The 19,400-nt window shown below is 49.1% G+C and overlaps 1 protein-coding gene across 3 annotated transcripts in view; it reads right to left on the bottom strand.

The window, feature by feature from the left end:
- Positions 1–19,400, bottom strand: part of TRAPPC10 (trafficking protein particle complex subunit 10) — a 73,161-nt gene that overhangs the window by 17,941 nt on the left and 35,820 nt on the right. For 2 of the 3 annotated variants that reach the window (XM_061422981.1, XM_061422986.1), the window contains exons 7-17: positions 18,909–19,156; positions 12,298–12,444; positions 11,606–11,720; positions 10,700–10,776; positions 9,853–9,944; positions 7,570–7,710; positions 7,162–7,274; positions 4,135–4,649; positions 3,179–3,320; positions 1,525–1,683; positions 490–719 (exon numbers count right to left, since the gene is read on the bottom strand). In XM_061422981.1, the coding sequence (XP_061278965.1) occupies positions 490–719; positions 1,525–1,683; positions 3,179–3,320; positions 4,135–4,649; positions 7,162–7,274; positions 7,570–7,710; positions 9,853–9,944; positions 10,700–10,776; positions 11,606–11,720; positions 12,298–12,444; positions 18,909–19,156 (1,979 nt within the window). The remainder of the gene's footprint in view (positions 1–489; positions 720–1,524; positions 1,684–3,178; positions 3,321–4,134; positions 4,650–7,161; positions 7,275–7,569; positions 7,711–9,852; positions 9,945–10,699; positions 10,777–11,605; positions 11,721–12,297; positions 12,445–18,908; positions 19,157–19,400) is intronic. The other variant, XM_061422996.1, reaches the window with a different exon arrangement.

Here is a 19,400-nt window from a genome sequence, read left to right as displayed (position 1 = left end):
TTCTGCGAGCTGATGGATTGTGGACTTAGGACTAACGTTATGAATCCCTCAAATAACAATCAATAAATACCCATATCAAAGGATAAAACGATAGCACGTCTTCCTTGCTAAGTACGATGTGATGTTTCAGGGAACAAAAAGTGAAGCACACCAAGACACAGAACTCCATCTAGCCTAATCACCAGGACAAATGGACCACAGAGGCAAAACTACTGCCTTCTAAACAAAACCTGTATTTCTTACAGTGAACTGTCCTTCCTCAAGGTGCGACAGAAAAGTTAAAGCCTGTTTGTCTCTGTCTTTGAAAGATGTACCCCTTATCTAAGGCTGATTCACAGATATAAACGCTAAACCCAACCAGAACCTGTGGTGTTAGCAACTGGGAAATCTGCCCTCTCAACAGAAGTCATTTCGAATATGCTATCTTCAAATCAAGGAGGACAGGCAGAAGCTGCCCGCACAGGCTGCACAGCTCCAGTCCCTCCTTACTTTGTGGTCCGTGGTAGCCATGCAGTGGCCAGTCTTCTGCGTGTCCTTATGCTTCCCGTGGGGCTCTGTCACCCCCAGCAGGGTGCTCTCCCCTCCTGCTGCTGGAGCCGAAGGTAAAGAGAGAACTTCCAGTTCAAATTCGATCAGGTGGTATGTGGGTGCAGCCGGCAGACTGATGCTCGTGACCTTGTCGGATGACTGAACCCGGAGCAGCGCGTCAGAAACCTTTTCTAGGAAAGAGAAAAAGTCACCTTTAACACAGTGCCTCCGTTTCCTTGTTCCTTTCTCCTCTCGTAGATGACAGCCCTGTAGTGAAGTTCCAGCCCAGCTCCTGCTGCGTGTACACACGTGCAAGGGTGTAACCAGGAAGGATTACAGAGGAAGAGAGACAGGAAAATCAGGAACAGAATCCTGTGAGACAAAGCAGCACTGCATGAGAGCTGTCTGGTAGAGCTGGGCTCAGAGAACTGTCACTCTGCTCCGTCTGAAGACAGAAAAGAGACACTTCCTCACAGCCCACCTGAGATGGCCTGTGTCCCAGCGTGATGTGGCCCCACCCCATCCCACCACCAGACCAATCCCCACTCAGGAAGAGTGCTGAATCCTTCCGTCTCCAACCTCAAGGCTGGGGACTGCGGGAGATGGGATTTTTTTAGGGCTTCCAACCAGTGCCTTCATAGGTTGATTTGCTTTTGCTTTTTGCAGATTCAAGTTGAGGGGGGTGGAAGGAGGCTGGAGGCCACCAAGGCATCGCCAGGGAGCACAAGCCAGGAGGTAATGCTGCATCACAGACTTGTAGCAAGGTCCACACCGCCTGGCCGCAGGGCACTGCACAGTTCTATGTCTATCCCCTCAGATGCCACGCCGTGTCTGGGGCAGGGTTACTGTCCACCTACAGGCGGAACGCTGCCAGCAGAGAGCTACAAGGAGACAGATGCTTGGATGCCACCTGAGGATGCGCGGATGACAGAGCCTTAGAGCCTGATGGTGCACACCAAGGCCAAAGGCCTGCCTTCACCCGTGAGTGCCCCTTACCTCTTGTGTTAGAGTAGATCACGGCTCTGTTCTCCTCAGGACACAGGATAAGCATAGCGTCTACGTTGCTGAGCTGTAGGCTGTCTCCATTTTTTACTGTATAATGGCCAGTAGTGACAGTGAACTTGACCTTCTGAGGAATACCAGCCAAAAGGCTATCTAAAGGGAAAAAGACTGCAATTAGCATTGCTATCAACCAAGAGGACCAATGGAAGGCCTACTGTAAGTTAGAAGAGTGTGTTTTCTCTTCTAGAAAAGATCTGTTCACTCTAAATACTCCATCCATTCACTCAGTGTCCACCTGTCCACCCTCACTTCTCATCTCAATTACACAGACTGCAGAGCTGAGGGGCCCTTGCCTAGAATAATCTGTGAGCCTGGGGGAACCTCATCACCACCTCGGTTCAGAAAGCTAGGGGTCATGGTGGCAACCACGTCTATGAGGTTCTCACAATGTACCTGCTTGTCAGTTACTAAGAGAGAATCAGATAATAACGACACTAAAGAAAAAAACTAGTGAAATCGCATGTGCTGCTGCTATTCAGATTTTCCTCTGGCTTTTTTCAGGTCAGGCCTCCTCCAGATCTTTGGTTCAGAAACAGCTTGGCAGAAGATACAGCTACATTTTCTCCTGGATGGAAATGGAGGGGAGGGAATGGGCTGAGGTTTCTGAGAATCGGCTCCAGGGAAGGCCGAAGGAAGAAGCAACAGATAAGACACAAGGAGGACGAACAGCTGACAAGAAGCAGGGAGGGGGAGGTGAGAGGTGGTGAGGGAGTGGGGCCCAGAGGAGGGCAGAGGCGCAAGCCAGCACCTCCCAGCCACACGGCCCAGCCTTCCTCACAAAAGGTTCTCTGACGAAGAATCATTTGTGAGACTCTGTGCGCCACATCTGAGGGCCTTTCCAGGAAGTCAAGGGAGTAGTTTAACAGTGTAAAAATGGGGAGTTTGAAGAGATTAAACAGCAAAAAAGGTTTCCTTGATTTTTTTCCACAAATGGAAGAAATGAGCAAATAAATACACTGCTCCCAGCTATTAACTGAGACACTTGATCGTTAGTGTTTTACTGAAGAGCCATGTTGTCTTCAATAATTCGTTTATGCCAAGCCCTCCTAATTTGAGAACTTAACAAAAAGGACAGCAGCACTGAACTCTCAAATGCCACGCCAGGGGTCAAGATTAATCAACACTTTCAATGAAAAGACTTTTGATCACAGTATAGATCATAACTAAATCTAGCATTTAGCCTTTGGAATTCTAAGCAGGAAACTATAATATTTACTGATTAAATTCCATGCAGCAGACATCAGCTGATTTAGCCAACTTTTCCCTTATTTTTCATATTTTTAGATACAGAATGTTTAGTAAACATGAAAGCAGCAATTACAGAGAAGCAAGTATTCAGATGAACAAAAGAGCCACAGTTCCCAGGCAAAATCTCCACGATGCTCCCAACAGTGTCACCTAGAGAGGACACGGTCACAGAGGACTGGAATGTGATGCAGGAGAAAGCCTCCTCCTATGTGACTCCCTCCAGTAAAGGAGCAAAGCGCAGCCCTGGCATCTGCACAGCGCCTTGCCCGCCCCGGCCCCGCCCGCCCCGGACCCTCAGACATCCATCCGCACGGCGCCCCACCCACCCAGGCCCCCTCACCGGCCAGTGGTTCCACAAGCAGCTGCGGCTCCTGCGAGTACACGTCGTACTGCACCAGCGGGTAGATGTGAGGAAGCACAAACCACACTGGGCCCAGCGAGGCGCACAACTGCCGCAGCGTGTACGTTCCCGGCTCCCTGGCCTACGGGTAAGACAAGCGTTGGCACAGTCGTCCCCACTTGTGACAACGAGCTTCTCAAGGGAAGGCTGGGCCACAGCGGTCCCTCTTCTCACCCTCTTTATCCTGCTGCTCTGTGCTAACACGTCTACATTCGGGCTCTTCCAAAGATCCCTCAGAATCTCTTAGTTGAGGTCTGGGTGAGTAACTGGTGGTTAAGTTTGACTTGACGCTTCTAACAGTGCTTTCTCAATTTAACAAGCTTTATCTGTGGCATTCTCTTCTGGAAAAGGTAGTCAATGGAGACACGGAGCATGAAATTTAAGACTTGCTCCAGGACTAGACTGAAAACGCGCGTGGCGAACAGCGGTACTTTCCACCGACCCAGCCTCTGTGCAGGCTCAGAGGAACCAACGGAACACGCTGTGCTGGCTGGGGGGGCGGGGGGAGATTCATATCGAGCGGACAGAAGAGACTGTTCTGACATCCATCTGAGCCGCCACAGAAGGAAAAGAACGTTTAACGTGAAAGTGCTGCCTCTTTGAAACATCCTCATTTTAACAAATGAGGATGCACTTTAATACAAAGGGGAAAAGTCTAAATCCAGTGAGAACACAAATAATTATCTACGTTGAGAACTCTATCCACAACTTATTGACTGCCTTACAACTATGCAAGTATAGATTTTTTTCAAAACACCAATCTATTTTTCTATAAGGATAAACCAGAGCCAGGCTAATGGAGCAGAGGCCACCACTGGACTCTCAGCTTCTCCAGACGGTGCTTGCAAGCACCACCGTTCTGACCGCCCCAAAGCCAGCTCCTGCTCGGCACATACCTGTGTCCTGAACACAATGGTATTGGGCCCCGGCTGCAGGGTCACGCCGGCACACCTCAGCACATGGGCCCCGTCCTCCAGAGCCAGGCCCGAGGACGCCTCCAGAGACGTGCTGCTCTCCTGCCTCCGCAGGAGCATGTGGACGTTCTTGCATATGATCCCTGTGGTGTTCAAGGAGTTGTCGGAAGGACTCCTCTCAAACATCTCGTACAGCTCCAGCGCGGGGAGGCTGCTCTGGGATGTGGGAAAGGGTGAGGCCTCCGCCGGGAAGTTAACAACCCCGTTGGCCGTCTTGTGCTTGGTGAGCCACTCGGCGGTCTTCCGGTAACTGTTCTTCTCTATGCTGAAGTGGACGTGGATGGCGATCTGCTCCACGTGGATGGGCACAGGCATCTGACTACACACAGTTATCTCCACAGACAGGACGCCACCCACGTGGACCACGGCGTTGGCAGGGGTGAAGCGGAGATCGCGCAGCTGTGCGAAGGAGTGCATGGGGAGGGCGACCCTGTGACCTGTGGATGCACAGAACACGTTTCACTCCCCAGGCACACTGTCAGAGGCTCAGAGTCACGCCGGCCGGAAGCAGTGATGAATGACAGAGATAGTTTGGACCCTCCCAACCCCACGCCATCTTCACACACCAAAAGGAGTTACTCTGTCAAAAGCAGTTGCTTTGTAAAAAGCACAACAGGAGCACATGCCCAGATACCTCCTGGAAATCATAAAACCTGAAGAAATTTAAGGTCTCTAACTCCTGTTTTGGCAAACCCAAGGTAAATACAGATCAACTAACTCCTCAATTTCAAAATGAGATTTGTAAGTCCAACTCCTAGAGCTGTTTCAGGAAGTCCACCACCCTCCCACTCACACAAGAAGTTCTCTAGTGAAAACGCCTGAGTTCCCCGCTACATCTGGCAATAAATAAGCCCAGGTGTGTGCCACCCTGGGGGCTCAGCCAAGGATGCAGGGAGTCAGGAGGGCAGCAAGTCCCAGCCCTCGGGCACCAAAGGGGCAAATCCACTGCACCCTCCACCAGCACTGTGCGTCGAGAGAACCCACCAGGCCGCTGGACTGACCAGGAGGTATTTATAAACACTGAGTAACTGGAGGCTGTGCTGAGATCGACGGTATAAAACCACAAGAAAACAGGGACAAGCACAGTAGAGTTTCTTCACAGAGAGGCCACGGAACGGTGGAAAAGTGGAAGTCCGTGGTCTCACACACAGCAGACGTGGCACACAGCCCTGCGATGCCAGTCTGGGCACTCTGAAGAAACTAATGCACAAACCAATGCCACACTGGCCCTGAGAGCCCCTCCAGATGGCTGTGTGTGAGGGGCGCGCACCCAGCAGTCAGCAACGGCTGTAGACAGCATGTGATCCCCGCAGGGTGACGGTGACTGGAAGTGGCTCCCCGGGGGAAGTTATTAGGGTTGGGTGAGGTCAGGGATGGTCATGCCCTGACAGAAGGATGCACCAGAGAGCCCTGTCTGTCTCTGAATCTACCCCTCTCTCTCCTGTCTCGTCTCTCCTCCTGCGCCCCTGGTCATGAAAGGACAAGTTAGGAAGAGAGGAGGCCTCATCAGGAGCCGGCCACGAGGGCATGTGGCCCTGGGCGGTCAGCCTCCAGAAGCCACTCACTCAGTCTGCAGCACTTTGTCATGGCCGCCAAGACACACTGATGGAGACGGTGACTGTTTAAAATAAACCCTCATCTTGATGAACTGAATGTGAGAAGCCAAGTATTACCATAAACCTAATCTTACCACACAGCGATGTGTATAAAGTATATTTGCTAGAACACTCAGAAGCAAAGTCTTTCAGATCTACTCTCCTGCTGGACACGCCCACAAGGAAACAACAAACCTCCGAAGGTGAGCTGGTCTATGAGACACCTGGCTCTATGCCTTTCAGAAGTCAGTGTCTTACAACCCGCAGCTGCTGAGGGGATGAGTGTGGTCCACCGATCCAATGGAATACTGTTCAGCCACGAAAGGGAATGAAACGCTGGCACACGCTACAACACAGGCGAATCCTGAGATGTGCTGTGTGAAATAAGCTGGTCACAAGAAACTACACACTGCATGATTCCATCTACGTGAAATACCCATAACACGTATCCTCAGACGGAAGGCAGGCTACTGACTCCCAGGGACTTGGCGGGGTGGGGGTGTGAGAGAAGGTGGGGGTGGGAGAAGGTTGGGAGGAAATGAGTATGGGACGGGCTGCTTTTGAGGGAAAAGTGTTCTAAACTTCACGGTGGTGATGGCTGCACATACCTGTGACTAGACTAAAACCACTAGGCTACACGCTGCAAACAGGGCATGACACGATATGTGAATTCTATCTCAATAAAACCTATATTTTAAAAGGTCAGTGTCTGGAAAAAAAGATGGGAAGATGGTAAAGGAGAACTGAGATGTAACAATCAGATGCAGTATGTGATCCCTGATTGGACTAGTACAGGCCAGTGATTTTTAATATAAAATAATCATAAAAAAAAAAATAATAAAAACACTGTTTGAGACAATGAGGGAGACCTGAAGAGAGCTAAGTTGGAAGCCCGAGCCAGAACATTGTCCTTCTGTGGGCAAGGAGTTTCGGAGACCACTCTTGTTTTCAGAAGATGCGACGCTGTCCAAGGTGGAGTGGCCCTTGTGGTCTGGAGCAGCTCTGAAGTTCAGCACAAAGCAAAAAGTAGGAAGACAGACACAAGGGTGCTACGCAGCAAAACGTTAGCAGCTGCGGAATCCAGGCGGTCAGCATACATCACCTATTATACACAGTGTTATTCTTTTTACTTTTCTAGGGTATTTGACATTTTTCACAATGAAGTTTTTTAAGCCTTTATTGAATTTGTTACAACATTGCTTGTTTTAAGGTTTGGGTTTTCTGGCCGAGTGCCATGTGAGATCCTACTTCCCATATCAAGGCTGAACCCAAAGCCCCTGCACGGGAAGGTGAAGTCTTACCCACTGGACCACCAGGGATGTCCCTGTAACAAAGTTTCAGAAATGCGTCTCACCTGGGCTGTCTGTCTGCTGGCTGGCAAAGCTGAGGATCTCTCTGCAGAAGTACTCCCGCTCGTCCGTGGTCAGGTGCTGGTCGCTGGCCAGGAGGCTGCTGGTCTGAAGGTAGCTGAGTGCAGAGTCAAGGGGCCGGAGAGGACCACGTGGTGGGGCGCTGCACACACAGCCCCCAGTCCCAGGGGGTGCAGCCGGCAGGTGCGCCCCTTCCTCCAGGGTCCTAGGGACTCGTGCACAAGTCAGACAGGCAGACACGTGACCAGCTTCTACCCAAAAGGGGCACATGTCAAGGCAGGCTTCCCTCTCCTAATATCCAGGCACCTACGGACATGCGACTGTGGGCCCTGCTGCTATATGGACAGACAGCAATTATCCTATTCCATGAATGTACTCGACTTAAAGGATACTTCTCAATCTGTCCAAGGCGTTTCTGACATTCGGCAAGCTGCTTCCTTGTGTGTGTGATTGGCAGCGCCCAGCCCTCAGCCAGGTAATTTTTCAAGGCTCCTTGAAGATACATCTCTGCCTTCTGAGGAGACTTCTTCCTCCTTGCAAATCAACAAACAGAAGCTTTCATAATGGGTCACGATAATCAACAAACTCAGACCTTTCATGGCTTGCTCCCCACCCTTGGTGATCTCGGCGACACCACGACACTGGTGCCATCCAGAGTCCTCCTGACCACTGCCCCCAACCCAGCCCCCAAGGTGAGAAAGAACACAAAATCAGGAACACATAACCAGACCCGAGAAACATGCCAGGCTGGTAACCCCATGCATGCTGTTTGTCCAGCATCCTACACTAGCTGAAGGGCCTTTAGAGTTCAGTCTCTGGATAAGAGTGTGAGGGCATCGCTTATGACTTCAAGCTGCTGTGAGGCCGCCAAGCATGAAGGAAGGGGATGGATGTGCCCACCAGCACAGAAGCAGGTATGGAGGAAGCTAGAAACCTGGGCTTGAAGCCACCCTAGCTCCTGAAGACAGACCAAAACAGAGTGGTTTCCATGGACCAACCAATGGGAGCTTGGGCTAACTCCAAAACGCAGGCCAATGCCCTGAGCAGAGGGCAAAGCATCTGCCGGCAATGTGGGAGACCTGGGTTCGATCCCTGGGTCGGGAAGATCCCCTGGAGAAGAAAATGGCAACCCACTCCAGTACTCTTGCCTGGAAAATCCCATGGACAGAGAAGCCTGGCAGGCTACAGTCCATGAGGGTTGCAAAGAGTCGGACACGACTGAGCGACTTCACTTCACTTCGTGAAGGATTTAAATAGCAACACATATCACATAAAAGAACATCTTCCCAGGCCCAATTTAAACCTCAAGATATTCAGAACAAACCAAAGTTTAAAATATGATTAATGAAGCTTGCCCAAGCTTCAGTGACAACACGGATGCCCTGGCCTTTCCCAGAGGGCTTGGGACTGCTGATCTTGCAGGATAAAGGCCAACAATGAACAAGCATCTGCTCTCCTGGCATGTTGGGAAAACATCCTAGTCCTCAGGACCTTACTCTGAAACAGTAAGAGTTTCCAAATTCTCAAATTTCAAATGCCAGTTTTTCTAGACTTTTCTGGTCCTCTCTCATCCTGTCATTTGAAGGGGCCAGAACCTTCCATACTTCTTCAGTTAGTATCTCCAGCCAATGATTTGTACACTGTAGTGCAGGATGCGAGACCACTGCCACCCAGCCCCTAGAGATGCAGGCCGAGGGTCACCCAGCTGGCTAGTCCATGGTGACACCAGAACCAGAACCCAAGTCTCCTGTTAGCAGGCCAGCGTCACCCCACTGCAGTGCCAGCCTTAGGGGGCTGAGCTCATAGCATCTGAGGACACGGCTTCTTTGTTCCAGTAACCAATAATTTCATTCCTCAGTACACCAGATGGAGACTCAAGAGACCCCACCTCAGCTCTGACTGCTGGCTGCTCCAACCACACCTAAAACATCAGGACGTTCCCTTAGGTGATCTACTAATCCCTTCCCTGCCTACTCAACCAGTTACAATAAATTACTGTTTCCTGTTTCATCTAACAAAATGACAAACTGTATATATCCAGATACCACTTCAAACACATATTTCTTTTGAGAAAACAACCATCTTTTCCCTCATAACTTGTATCTTTTCCAGTGCTTTTCCAGTGCTTAGCAGCTGCATTGCCAGCCAGGGTTCTTTTCTTTGATAGGCTATTTACCAAATCCATATGAAATATACCAGGTTTTGAGTCTTTTCTCTGGAATCCAACTTGGAAGCGGAGCCAGATTAGAAACATTCACCATCTCTGTACACTCCGGCTCTCGGGCACTCACAACTCAGCCTCTCTCATGGAGGCGACACATGCGTGTACTCCACGCCACTGACCTCACGGGGACACTCACGAGCAACCAGGGAAAATAGTGTAGAACACACACCATACGCTGCATACAACAGGGCACACATTATCTACATACGTGCAACATTTATGTAAAAGTTCAGCAAATTAATTAAAGAAACACAAAGATTAGTAACAATTACTATCGTTAATAATCTCTGGTATTCAGAAGGAATTGTCTAAAAAAATGATGATGGTTGGTTAACAGTTTATATTTTCATTCTACAAAGTTAGGTACACTTCATATTAACTCCTACATAACAAACCTCTTACTACACTTGGGAGATGTCTGAAATTCAGAGAAAAGTTCAAAATCAATTACATGTAAAACTCTGCCAGATCCTTTCCAACAAGCTTAGCAGACCGAATCCTTCCGATACTCGTGAACATTTCGATGGTGGCATGGGACAAGTCCTGCAGAAAAGCAAAGACCAAGGAACTCTGTACTTCAAATTTAACGCTATACAGACCCGACATTCATTTACCCAAAGCTGAAGCAAAAGACTTCTTTATTAATATAACATTTTTTTACTCTGGATCTTTTTGTGTTGAGTTTTTACAAAACAGTGATTTATACAAAGTCATCAACTTGTATATAAAGTATGAAGCATAATAATGAAAGAAACATAAACTCAGCAGGCATAGAATAATTTTTTTGGTGTATTTTCCACATGCAGGTAACATTTTTAGCATTTTTTCACTCTCTGAGTAACAGAGGCAACTGTCAGATGCTCTCCAATTAACCGTGACTTGGGAACGCAGGTGGTCCACTGGACTTCTACTGCACTGCTTTCTAAGACGCCCAAATTTAAGTCCTTTAAAATCAAGTACAACAAGCCCTGTTCAGGTTCAAACTGTTCCTCTGTGTACAGAAAATCCTTCACTAGCCTTTCTTACAATTTCTGCTCTACTGAATGAGCAATCCCATGGGGAACAGAATGGTAAATACCCAAGGATGCTTTTATGCCTGATTACGGCACTGTGGATACCGACCCAAGTACTCCAGGTGCACTGACAATTCCCTAGGGCACTGAGGAAACTTAACCCTCCAGCAAGGAGGAGGTCCCCGACACCAGCTCACTCCCAGTCCAAAACGCTACAAATGTAGCAAAGTCTCACAGAGACAGGCCCTCTGCCGCCAGTGGACAGGGAACACTTGAAATACTTACTAAGTAGTGCTTTTCAAAAGCTTCTACTGATGACAACGCTTCTTTGAGTTTCTTATAAGGACTCTGAGCTGTGTTGGCTTAAACAGAAAGAAATAAGAATCCTTATTCATCTTCATTACATCCAGTCATGACTTTATGTTCAGCCTCAAATGTCACAGGTACAGGACTTTGTCTGATGCTTGCGGAAACTACCAACACACCCATGTCAGCTGAAACCACACTACTACTCACGTTCTTGTCCAGTTAATATACTCATGAAATAGTCTAAACACTTCGTGCAATGCTTTTATCTTTAACTGAGGCCAGAAGTTGTTAAGCATGTATTACAAATCCTACAATGAACTGAATTACTTTCTGAATGCTGTGAAGTGGTCTCAGGTTGAAACAGAGCAACACACACATCACACACTTTCCCTGAGGAACTGACCCGAGCCGGCGGGAGTCCCCTTGGGTCACTAGGTGTGCTTCAGTCAGCAACAGCCCTGCTAACTCACACTCATCATTATGCTAAACGAATCAGTAATGCTCCTTTCAAAGTGCTCTATCACCTAGGAGCAATTTACTCCATAAAAGGACTTGGCTGGCCATATTATCAGAAAAATAAATCACCTGTAACTGGGGGAGACTGGCGCATTTAAACTTCATGAGGGCTGTACAAAGTCCTGACCAGCTCAATATAAGCTTACCAGAAACTCAGACACAGTTTTAAGAACGCTTATACTTTCTTAAACTATTTCTGACATCTCTTTATGTGATTAAAGGGTAAAATATCCCGTGTCTTAATCTGGTCAGCTAATAATGAGTCTAATTTCCCAAATGGTGAGTAGTCCTATTGCCAGAATCTGAGTTATACATGACAAGCACAGCCCACGTTCTCGGTGCTTTTGGGTACATTTCAAAAAGTACCTGTCTCAGGCCGCTCGGCTCCCAAACCCGCCAAAAGATCCACGGTCCTATTGAGGTCCTCTGAGTTAGGTCCCTTTTCTGACACAAGTCCACACAGATAGCCCAGGGACTTCAGCTGTTGAGATAGACCCCAAATATCAATTAATCTGCTATAAGAACCAGTAGAGAATTTACAAATTTAAAGTTAACATCCATCTAAATGCAAGAAATTTAGCTTTCCTACCCAAAAGATTTTTATCTAGATATAAAAATACATCTTGCTATGATCCTTTCAAACTTAAACCTTCTACACAATCATCCTGGGAGCGCCTCTGACTCTGGTCATTCCCAAGCTGCAAGGTCCCCTACTCTGTCTGCATTGCCACCAAGCTTTCCTGCTGCCCACACAGGACCGCTGTCCTCATCTGATTTCTGCACAGGTTTCACGCTCACCCTGCTTTGTCTTCACCACCCTCATTCCTGGTGCAGAGTCCACCTTTTGCACAAGCGCAGCAAGTGTCTGACTCCAGTCTACTGGAGTCTACTGGAGTCAGACACTGGCAGGGACCCACCGCGTCCATGTTGCTACTGGACGCCCCTGAAGCAGCCAGAGCCACAGGAGGGACCACGTGTGCAGCACTTCCCCAACAGCGAACTCCAGCCCCACCCCAGGGGCACAGCCCAGACAGGCTCCCTCTGTACTCTGCAGCTACCTTCTCCATGGCGTAGCTCCACAAGCCCACGGTGTGGGCAATGTTCGAGTCTATCTGCGCCCGGTCACAGCACCCTTCTATTCTCTGCAGCACCTCCAGGCAGCTCAGGAACACCCAGCAGTCCAGGGCACCGGGCGGCACGGAGACCTGGGGGCACAGGCGCGGGCAGTGAGGAGGGCGCTCGGAGAAGCCCCTCCCACAGCCACCCAGATTCTGCAAAACCACAGGGAAGAGAAAGGGGTATAATAACAAGGGCAGTGGCTCAGCTACAGGAGGAAGGGCTGTCTGTGCCCAAAAGGACTCAGTGGCTCACACTCCCGATGATACGGAGGGCCTCGGCAGGGGTGTGATCTCAGCAATGTACTCAAAAGCTTATTAAAGATGCCTGCAAGGCGAGCTGTCAGCACGTACTCTAGGCTTGGAAACTGGTCACCTCTCAGTTTAAAGAGCACACATCATGAAGGTGGGAAGCTAAGACCTCAGATGACCACTGGAACACATTTCAGATCATGTATCAACATAGAAATCTAGTATTAAGTAGATATTTGATGGTATTTGAGAACTGCTATTAATTTTTTAGGTGTAATTATGTTTGTAAAAATGGACGCCTGTTGCTTGGGGATGTAATAAACACTATACTGTCAGATATTCAGAAGTATCCACTGTACGTGATGGGTTCTAAGGTGGGCTTTCCTCTGCACTTCAGGGTCTTTGAAACAGGAGTGTCTCACAATTGACAGCACCTTCACGCCACACCTGGCAGTGCAGACTGCCTTTTCAGGGGCACTGACGTCATGAGGTGTCTCACAGCTGGGGCCCCAGCTCTGGTGAGACCCGCCAGTTGGTCCTAGTCACAGTGGGGACTAAGAAGTGATACCACATCAGCTGACAGGGGAGGAGCTGCACAAGCTGACGAAACCAACTTTTGTAAGAAACACTTCTTCAGCGCACCCTGAGCACACACAGAAGGACCTGGCACCAGCTGGAAAGGCCCAGAGAACGCCATTAAATGCTCCCACACGTGCTCAATGCCCAGTCTTTGAAAAATGAGACAAACTACTTAGACCCTTCAAATGAAAAATCAGTACGGAAAATAACAACTTGATCAGAAGCAACTTTCATAAGGTGATAAAGTGGTATGACTCTCTTGTCCAGACAAGGGATCAACCTCAAAGGGATACGGAGAGCTGGTCGGTGGGATGCAGCTCAGGGACCCTGTCCAGAGCACATATCCTCCCCCGAGTCGAACTGCAGTGCTCCACAGGGGGCGAGGCTGAGGAGTACCAATGGCCCACAGGGGTCTCACCCAAAAGCCACATACCTTTAGACAGTGGCAGGCTGAGTTCCTCTGACGGCCACCCACCCCAGTGCCCCACGCCTGACAAAGAGCAAGCCCTGCCTCCCACAACGGACAAGCCCTAGGCAAGCTCAAGGCTCCGCCAGTCCACCTGGAGCCCAGTGGCATTCTCGGCAACTGGACACTCCATGCACCCTAACGAGAAAGACACTGAGTGCCTTTCCATAGACTTTGGGGCCCTCTGGATAAACTCCTTTGTGAACAACAGACTTTTTAAAAATAATTTCTTCATAAACATTCTTTATCTTTCTTCAAACCTCTCTCCTTTTCTAATATCAGTATTATTGGTCACGGCAATAGCTGTCTGACCATTTTCCAAGCATAAAATTAAAGACATTCTTTTGTCTTTTCTAAACCTATGTTTTAAAACATAACGCAAACCCCAGTGTCCTATATGGACCACAGCGGGGCCATGCCCACCACACAGCTCCCAACACACCACTGGTGTCTCCTCATGAACTCATACGCACGAAATCAACATGCAGGCACGTCTTGTGTCTGACTCCTCCAGCTAGACTCTGCGTTCACAGCCTCGTCCACTCCAAGTGTGTTGATTTCTGCCGCCACACCCGTCTGCTGTCCACACAGACAGCAGTGACTGCTTCCCTCGTACAGGGTGGACATTTGGGTTATTTCCAGGGCCTGGCAGTTACGGTAAGGCCACCACGAGCGTCCCTACACTGCCTCCTGGACAGAGGGGGACAAATCGCAGGCTCACAGGCAGCACAGGTTTGGCTCCAGCAGATGCTGCCAAACAGCTCTCCTAAGACGGGTGCCCATTCCTACTCTTCTCGTCAAGGAAAGGACTCCAGGTGCTCCCTGCTCTCACCAACACTTATCAAGCCCTTCCACTGTAGCCACCTGGGGGGTAGATTTCACTGTTATTGTAGTTTGCATTTCTCTATGATGAATGAGACTGAGCACCTTTTCATCTGCTTATTAGCCAACTGGCTATCTTCATTTGCCTAATTTCTATTGATTTTTCAGTCTTTTAAGCTGATTTGTAGGGGTTCTTCCCATACTCTGGGTAAGAGTCCTCCTTAACTACACAGCCTATGGACCTCTGACCCCTCCTAGCCGCCCCGTCACCCCTCCTCCGTGGTGCTGATTGATGACGAGAGGCTCTGATTTCCAGGCTGCCCATTTTCCACACTCTTCCCTCCTGGCCAAAGCCTTTCTGCCCTATTTAAGAAACATTTGCTAATCTCAAGGTCATAAAGATACTTTCCCACATTATCTTTCAGAAGCTTTCTTGCTTTATCTTTCATAAACTAATAATTATTTGTGGGTGGTATGAGATTCAGTTACTCAGACCCATTTATTCATTGAATCCATTTATATTCCATTTGTTCGAAGTCTACCCCAGTGCCTTTGCTCCGACCTCACATTTCTCCCCAGGTCTCAGCTGAGTCTCCAACTCTTCTCTGCATCTTCTCCTAATCGGGAGCCTCTCTCTGCCCTCACCTCTCACAGCACCCCAGCTTTCAACCCAAGGGTGGCTCCCCACTAGCTGTAGAATAAAAGCCAACTTTCAAGGTGATATATGCTTTCAAACCTGGCTTCCAAGACCTTTGGAGCCTCACCTCCATGTCCTGCCTCAGCCCTAAGTTCTACCAAGACTAAGCTCCTCGAGAGTTCTTTCTCAACAGTGAGTTCTCTTCCTGAAACTCACTCTCTCTGCCTGCCACCCAGGCCACGTCCACCTGGTGGGTCCTGACTCAGCTCACAGGGTGAGGAGGGGTGATGTTGGTCTGTCGTGCTCGCTGCTAAAAGCACAGCTCCTAGAGTGAGTGCTTGGCTAGCACAAAACAGGTGCTCAACAAGTAACTGCTGAATGAACGAAACTTTAAAACCCAGCTCACACAAGACCACCTCTTGACTCCCACCCCAGACATGTCAGGCAGTGTCCATGTGCCCATGCAAGCTGCCCCTCTCTCCTCGATTTCACCCCCACCCACCCACCCCGCCCTGGAACAGCTTGCTCTGATGGCCTGGCAGCTCTGGGCTCTGAGAGCCCCCTCACACAGCTGGCTCTGTGCACAAACTGGGGGTTTCTTGAGGTCAAGCAGGACTCGTTTCTTCCTCATGAGCGGGCCCTCTCTCCCCTCACCACTGTGTGTGGTCAGCTGCTTTCTCAACGGTGCTGGGCAGTTCCTTCTCTAATCCTCTTTCCCTCTTCCTGAGGCTCATCGGCTCTTATTGACATCAGCGCCTTCCCCGGTTGCCTCCTGCTCCATCCACTCCCACTCCTCTCACAGTTCGGGTCCTCCCTCAGGGCTCAAGGTCACGTGATGAGCAAGTACTTGAGGACCCTGAGGTTCGCTCCTCTGCAAAGCCTCTGCTCTGTCCTCCGTGGGGCCTGAACCCAGGAATGCCAACGCCAGCTGGCAGGCCTGGATGGCAGGCCTTGTCCATCCTGCTCAGCCTGCAGCTTCTCCCACACACAGTCTGGGCGCAGGCCTCTCACGCATGGCGCTGGCCAGGCTCTAGATCCTGAAGAGTCCTGATCTCTTGGCCAGCCCTGTCTGTGAACATAATCAGAACCTATGCTGATAAAAGACAAGCCGGTACCGAGAAAAACACATTAACACAGAAATCCTCTGGGGAGTCACTATAACAAACATAGAACGACATTCTAGAAAATATCTTCCTTATATTGTTCTCACTTACCAATCTGGTAAAGATGAAAATATATACACGTATTACTTTTTTTCTTACCAAAGATGCAGGGAAAGAGTATTACTAGTGTAAGTAAAAACGGGACGATCTTTCTAGAAAGCAATTTGACGATGTACACTAAAAGTGTTAAAGACAAGTGCAGTCTTCAACTGGCCACCCTACGTGTGAACGCACTGAGTAAGGGTGACGGACCAGGACACACACTCCTGCAACGGCAGACACTGCTGAACAGTCCCGAAGTCCAAACAGTCCTCTACACACACAAAGGCCACAGACCAACAAGAGAGCCTCTTACTTTAGAATAAGCAATGACATTTTCTTCTGCACATCTGTCTGTATTTTCCAAATTTATGCAGGAAATACACTAGACTTTTGGTAAACAGGTGGGGGAGGGTTTAAATGTTGTAGACAACAAAGAGATACTCTGTGACGGAGTCATCTGAGCCCCCACAGACCTGGCGCAACCTTAGGGCTATTGCTCCTGACGCCAGCAGCACTGTGGGTAGGCACCCTTTCCACACTCACACACTGCCAAGCCGGGAGCTGGCCCCTGGCCTCAGCAGGCACCGCCGCAGGTGACGACCCCAGGCCACACCACGGAGGTGGCATCTGGCCACCTCAGCATCTCCTACTCTCAGAGAAGATACTATAAATCAACTGATGCACCAACAAGGAAGTCACCACAACTTGCTTTACAAACCACAAAGAGCAAACACAGGCATCTTCTGCAAAAGAAACATCACAATAAGAAATGCACAAAATGGTTGCAATACATATGCTTTTGGCTTAATAAGGATAAATGACCAAACCTAACCCTAGAAGCACCACGTGCTGGCCCAACCTGCAAGCTGCCTGAGAACTGACTCTGCAGTGGCAGTTCTGCCCAGTTCTGTGTGGGGGAACCCAAGGCTCTACGCTGGCCTCTGGCCACGGACACGACTGTCAACAACAATCACCAGAAAGCAAGCTAGCAGACACAGGAAATGAGTTCTAGTTTTGAGAGCGGAATCAAATATGCAGAAAAAATAAATAATTTTGAGTCCTGAATTTTCACTGTCTCCATAAAAATTTAAAGAAATTCTAAGAATAAAACTTATCTGCTTTATTGCCAACCGCAAAACTTCTTTAAGATATAAGGACCACCCCCAGCTCCCAAAACAACCTAGAGAGAGATCTCAGATGAGAAAGTAGAGAGAGGAGTTCTGTGCCTGGCGCCCCACATGCCCTCTCCAGGGAGAACACCATCACTAAGTCCTAAAGAGCCCTCCTGGGTGACCCCAATTTGAAGGTGCCAAGGCTGGACTGCTTGGGCTCTTAATACACTCCCATGTTTTCCCCTGATCCACTAACAAGAGAAAATCTCTCAGTTAGTAAATCTCTAGGCATCCCTGTCCCATTAATGAAGCAACCCCCTCAGCCCTGGAGTCTGTACAACTAGACTGGAATAGCCAAAGATTATCTCAACCTACTCGGTGACAGGTGGCCACAAGAACATCACCTCAAGGTGGAAAGTGTTCTTTTTTTCTCATATGTTCGATTAGATGTCCAAAGAAGAAAAATAATTTGATAAAATGTCCTAAATTCTCAAGTTTGTGGCTCAGCTAGGCTAGGCATCTCTTCTTTAGAAATTAGCACAATAGTTTATCTTATTGAGTCTGTTATTTAGCTTTTTAGGGAACATAAAACAGAAATGTCTATGATATGAAAACTACCCCTACCACCAGTGCCCTGGGTCTTCACTAACTGTGCCCCCAGAGCCCTGACGTGGAGCCCAACAGAAAGGACCGCAGCCTGCTGGGAGGATCCGAGTCTGCGACGAGTTAATTATGTTACCTGTAAGTCACCTAACCACTTCCACACCTACTTTCTTCCTTTATAAAATGGAATTAGACCCCCCTCTCAGTTCTTAACCAGGCAGTGGGAGCGGGTGCCTAAGAATCCTCTGAAAGTGTATGTAACAACTGGAGTGTGTATATGTGCAGTTTTCCATGTAAAGAGGTCACTAAAACAAAGAAGGTGAGGACGCCCGGAATGGACAGTCACTAGCGCTCCCCTACCTCACTAAAATGTTTCCAACGCCAAGGGCAGGAAAAGAGCCCAGAGCCCTGGGGGTGTTAATCTAGAAAACCAAGTGTTCCGTTACAATGAACACCTTCAGCTAACTGTGTTCTTTCCCACACGCGTGCACACGTGTGCTTGTAACGTACCTCCATTAAACTGGGTGCTACTAATTAACGTGCACAGCTTGCTGTGTGTCACTCACATTGTCACCGGCACGCTCATGTGCAAATTCATGTATCTGAAAGGACAGCTCTGAAAGAAAACAAACACTGCCTGCGAAACCTGATTCTGCGTGTCCCCCAGACGAGTGATCTTGATCAGTGAGGCCCAGCTCCCACAGAACAAGCCAGGGTTACCTTAAAAATTATATTGAGAAACTCATCTAGGAGGCTCGCTGTGGGCCAATGTGAACTGCACTGTGTTGAGAGCAGAAGTTGTATTTTCTAGCAATTACTTAATCGGTTTCTACACCAACAGTCAGGAAGCGGGTAAATGGGGAAAAGAGACGACTCACTTCCAAGAGCTTCAGCTCCTGCACACAGCTGTGCAGCAGTTCTAGGGCGCGCTGAGCCACCTCCCACGGCCTCTGCAGGAAGAGGAGCAGGGTGCACTGGCGAGAGAACAGGTAACTGCGCAGATCTAACAGGGTGGCTTCTTGCCTCTGTATCAATTCGCGCTTCTCCATATCTATGGGCTTTCGGAGGATCAATCCATTCCAGCTCTTCACCGGCTGGCAGAAAAAAGTCAGCCAGTTGGCACCATCTAAACAAACACACATCGTGAAAGGCGCTGACTGCAGATTCCTTCACCTCACTGCGTGGGACCGTGAGCCCTAGGGGACCGATGGGCGGCTCAACTGCTGTTCGGCCCGAAGCGCCAGCCCCCCCTCGAGGCTGTGGGGAACCCAGCAAGGGACATAGGATAGAGTGCTCACTACAAGAACACCCACTCGGCACCTGGCATTGGGGGACAGGACAGAGGCCACAAGGCACAACGCCGTTGCAGG

The sequence above is a fragment of the Bos javanicus genome, chromosome 1 (assembly GCF_032452875.1).
Source record: "Bos javanicus breed banteng chromosome 1, ARS-OSU_banteng_1.0, whole genome shotgun sequence".
Taxonomy (NCBI): domain Eukaryota; kingdom Metazoa; phylum Chordata; class Mammalia; order Artiodactyla; family Bovidae; genus Bos; species Bos javanicus.
Note: the sequence above shows the minus strand (reverse complement) of the source record. Positions and strands in the feature narration are given on the sequence as shown.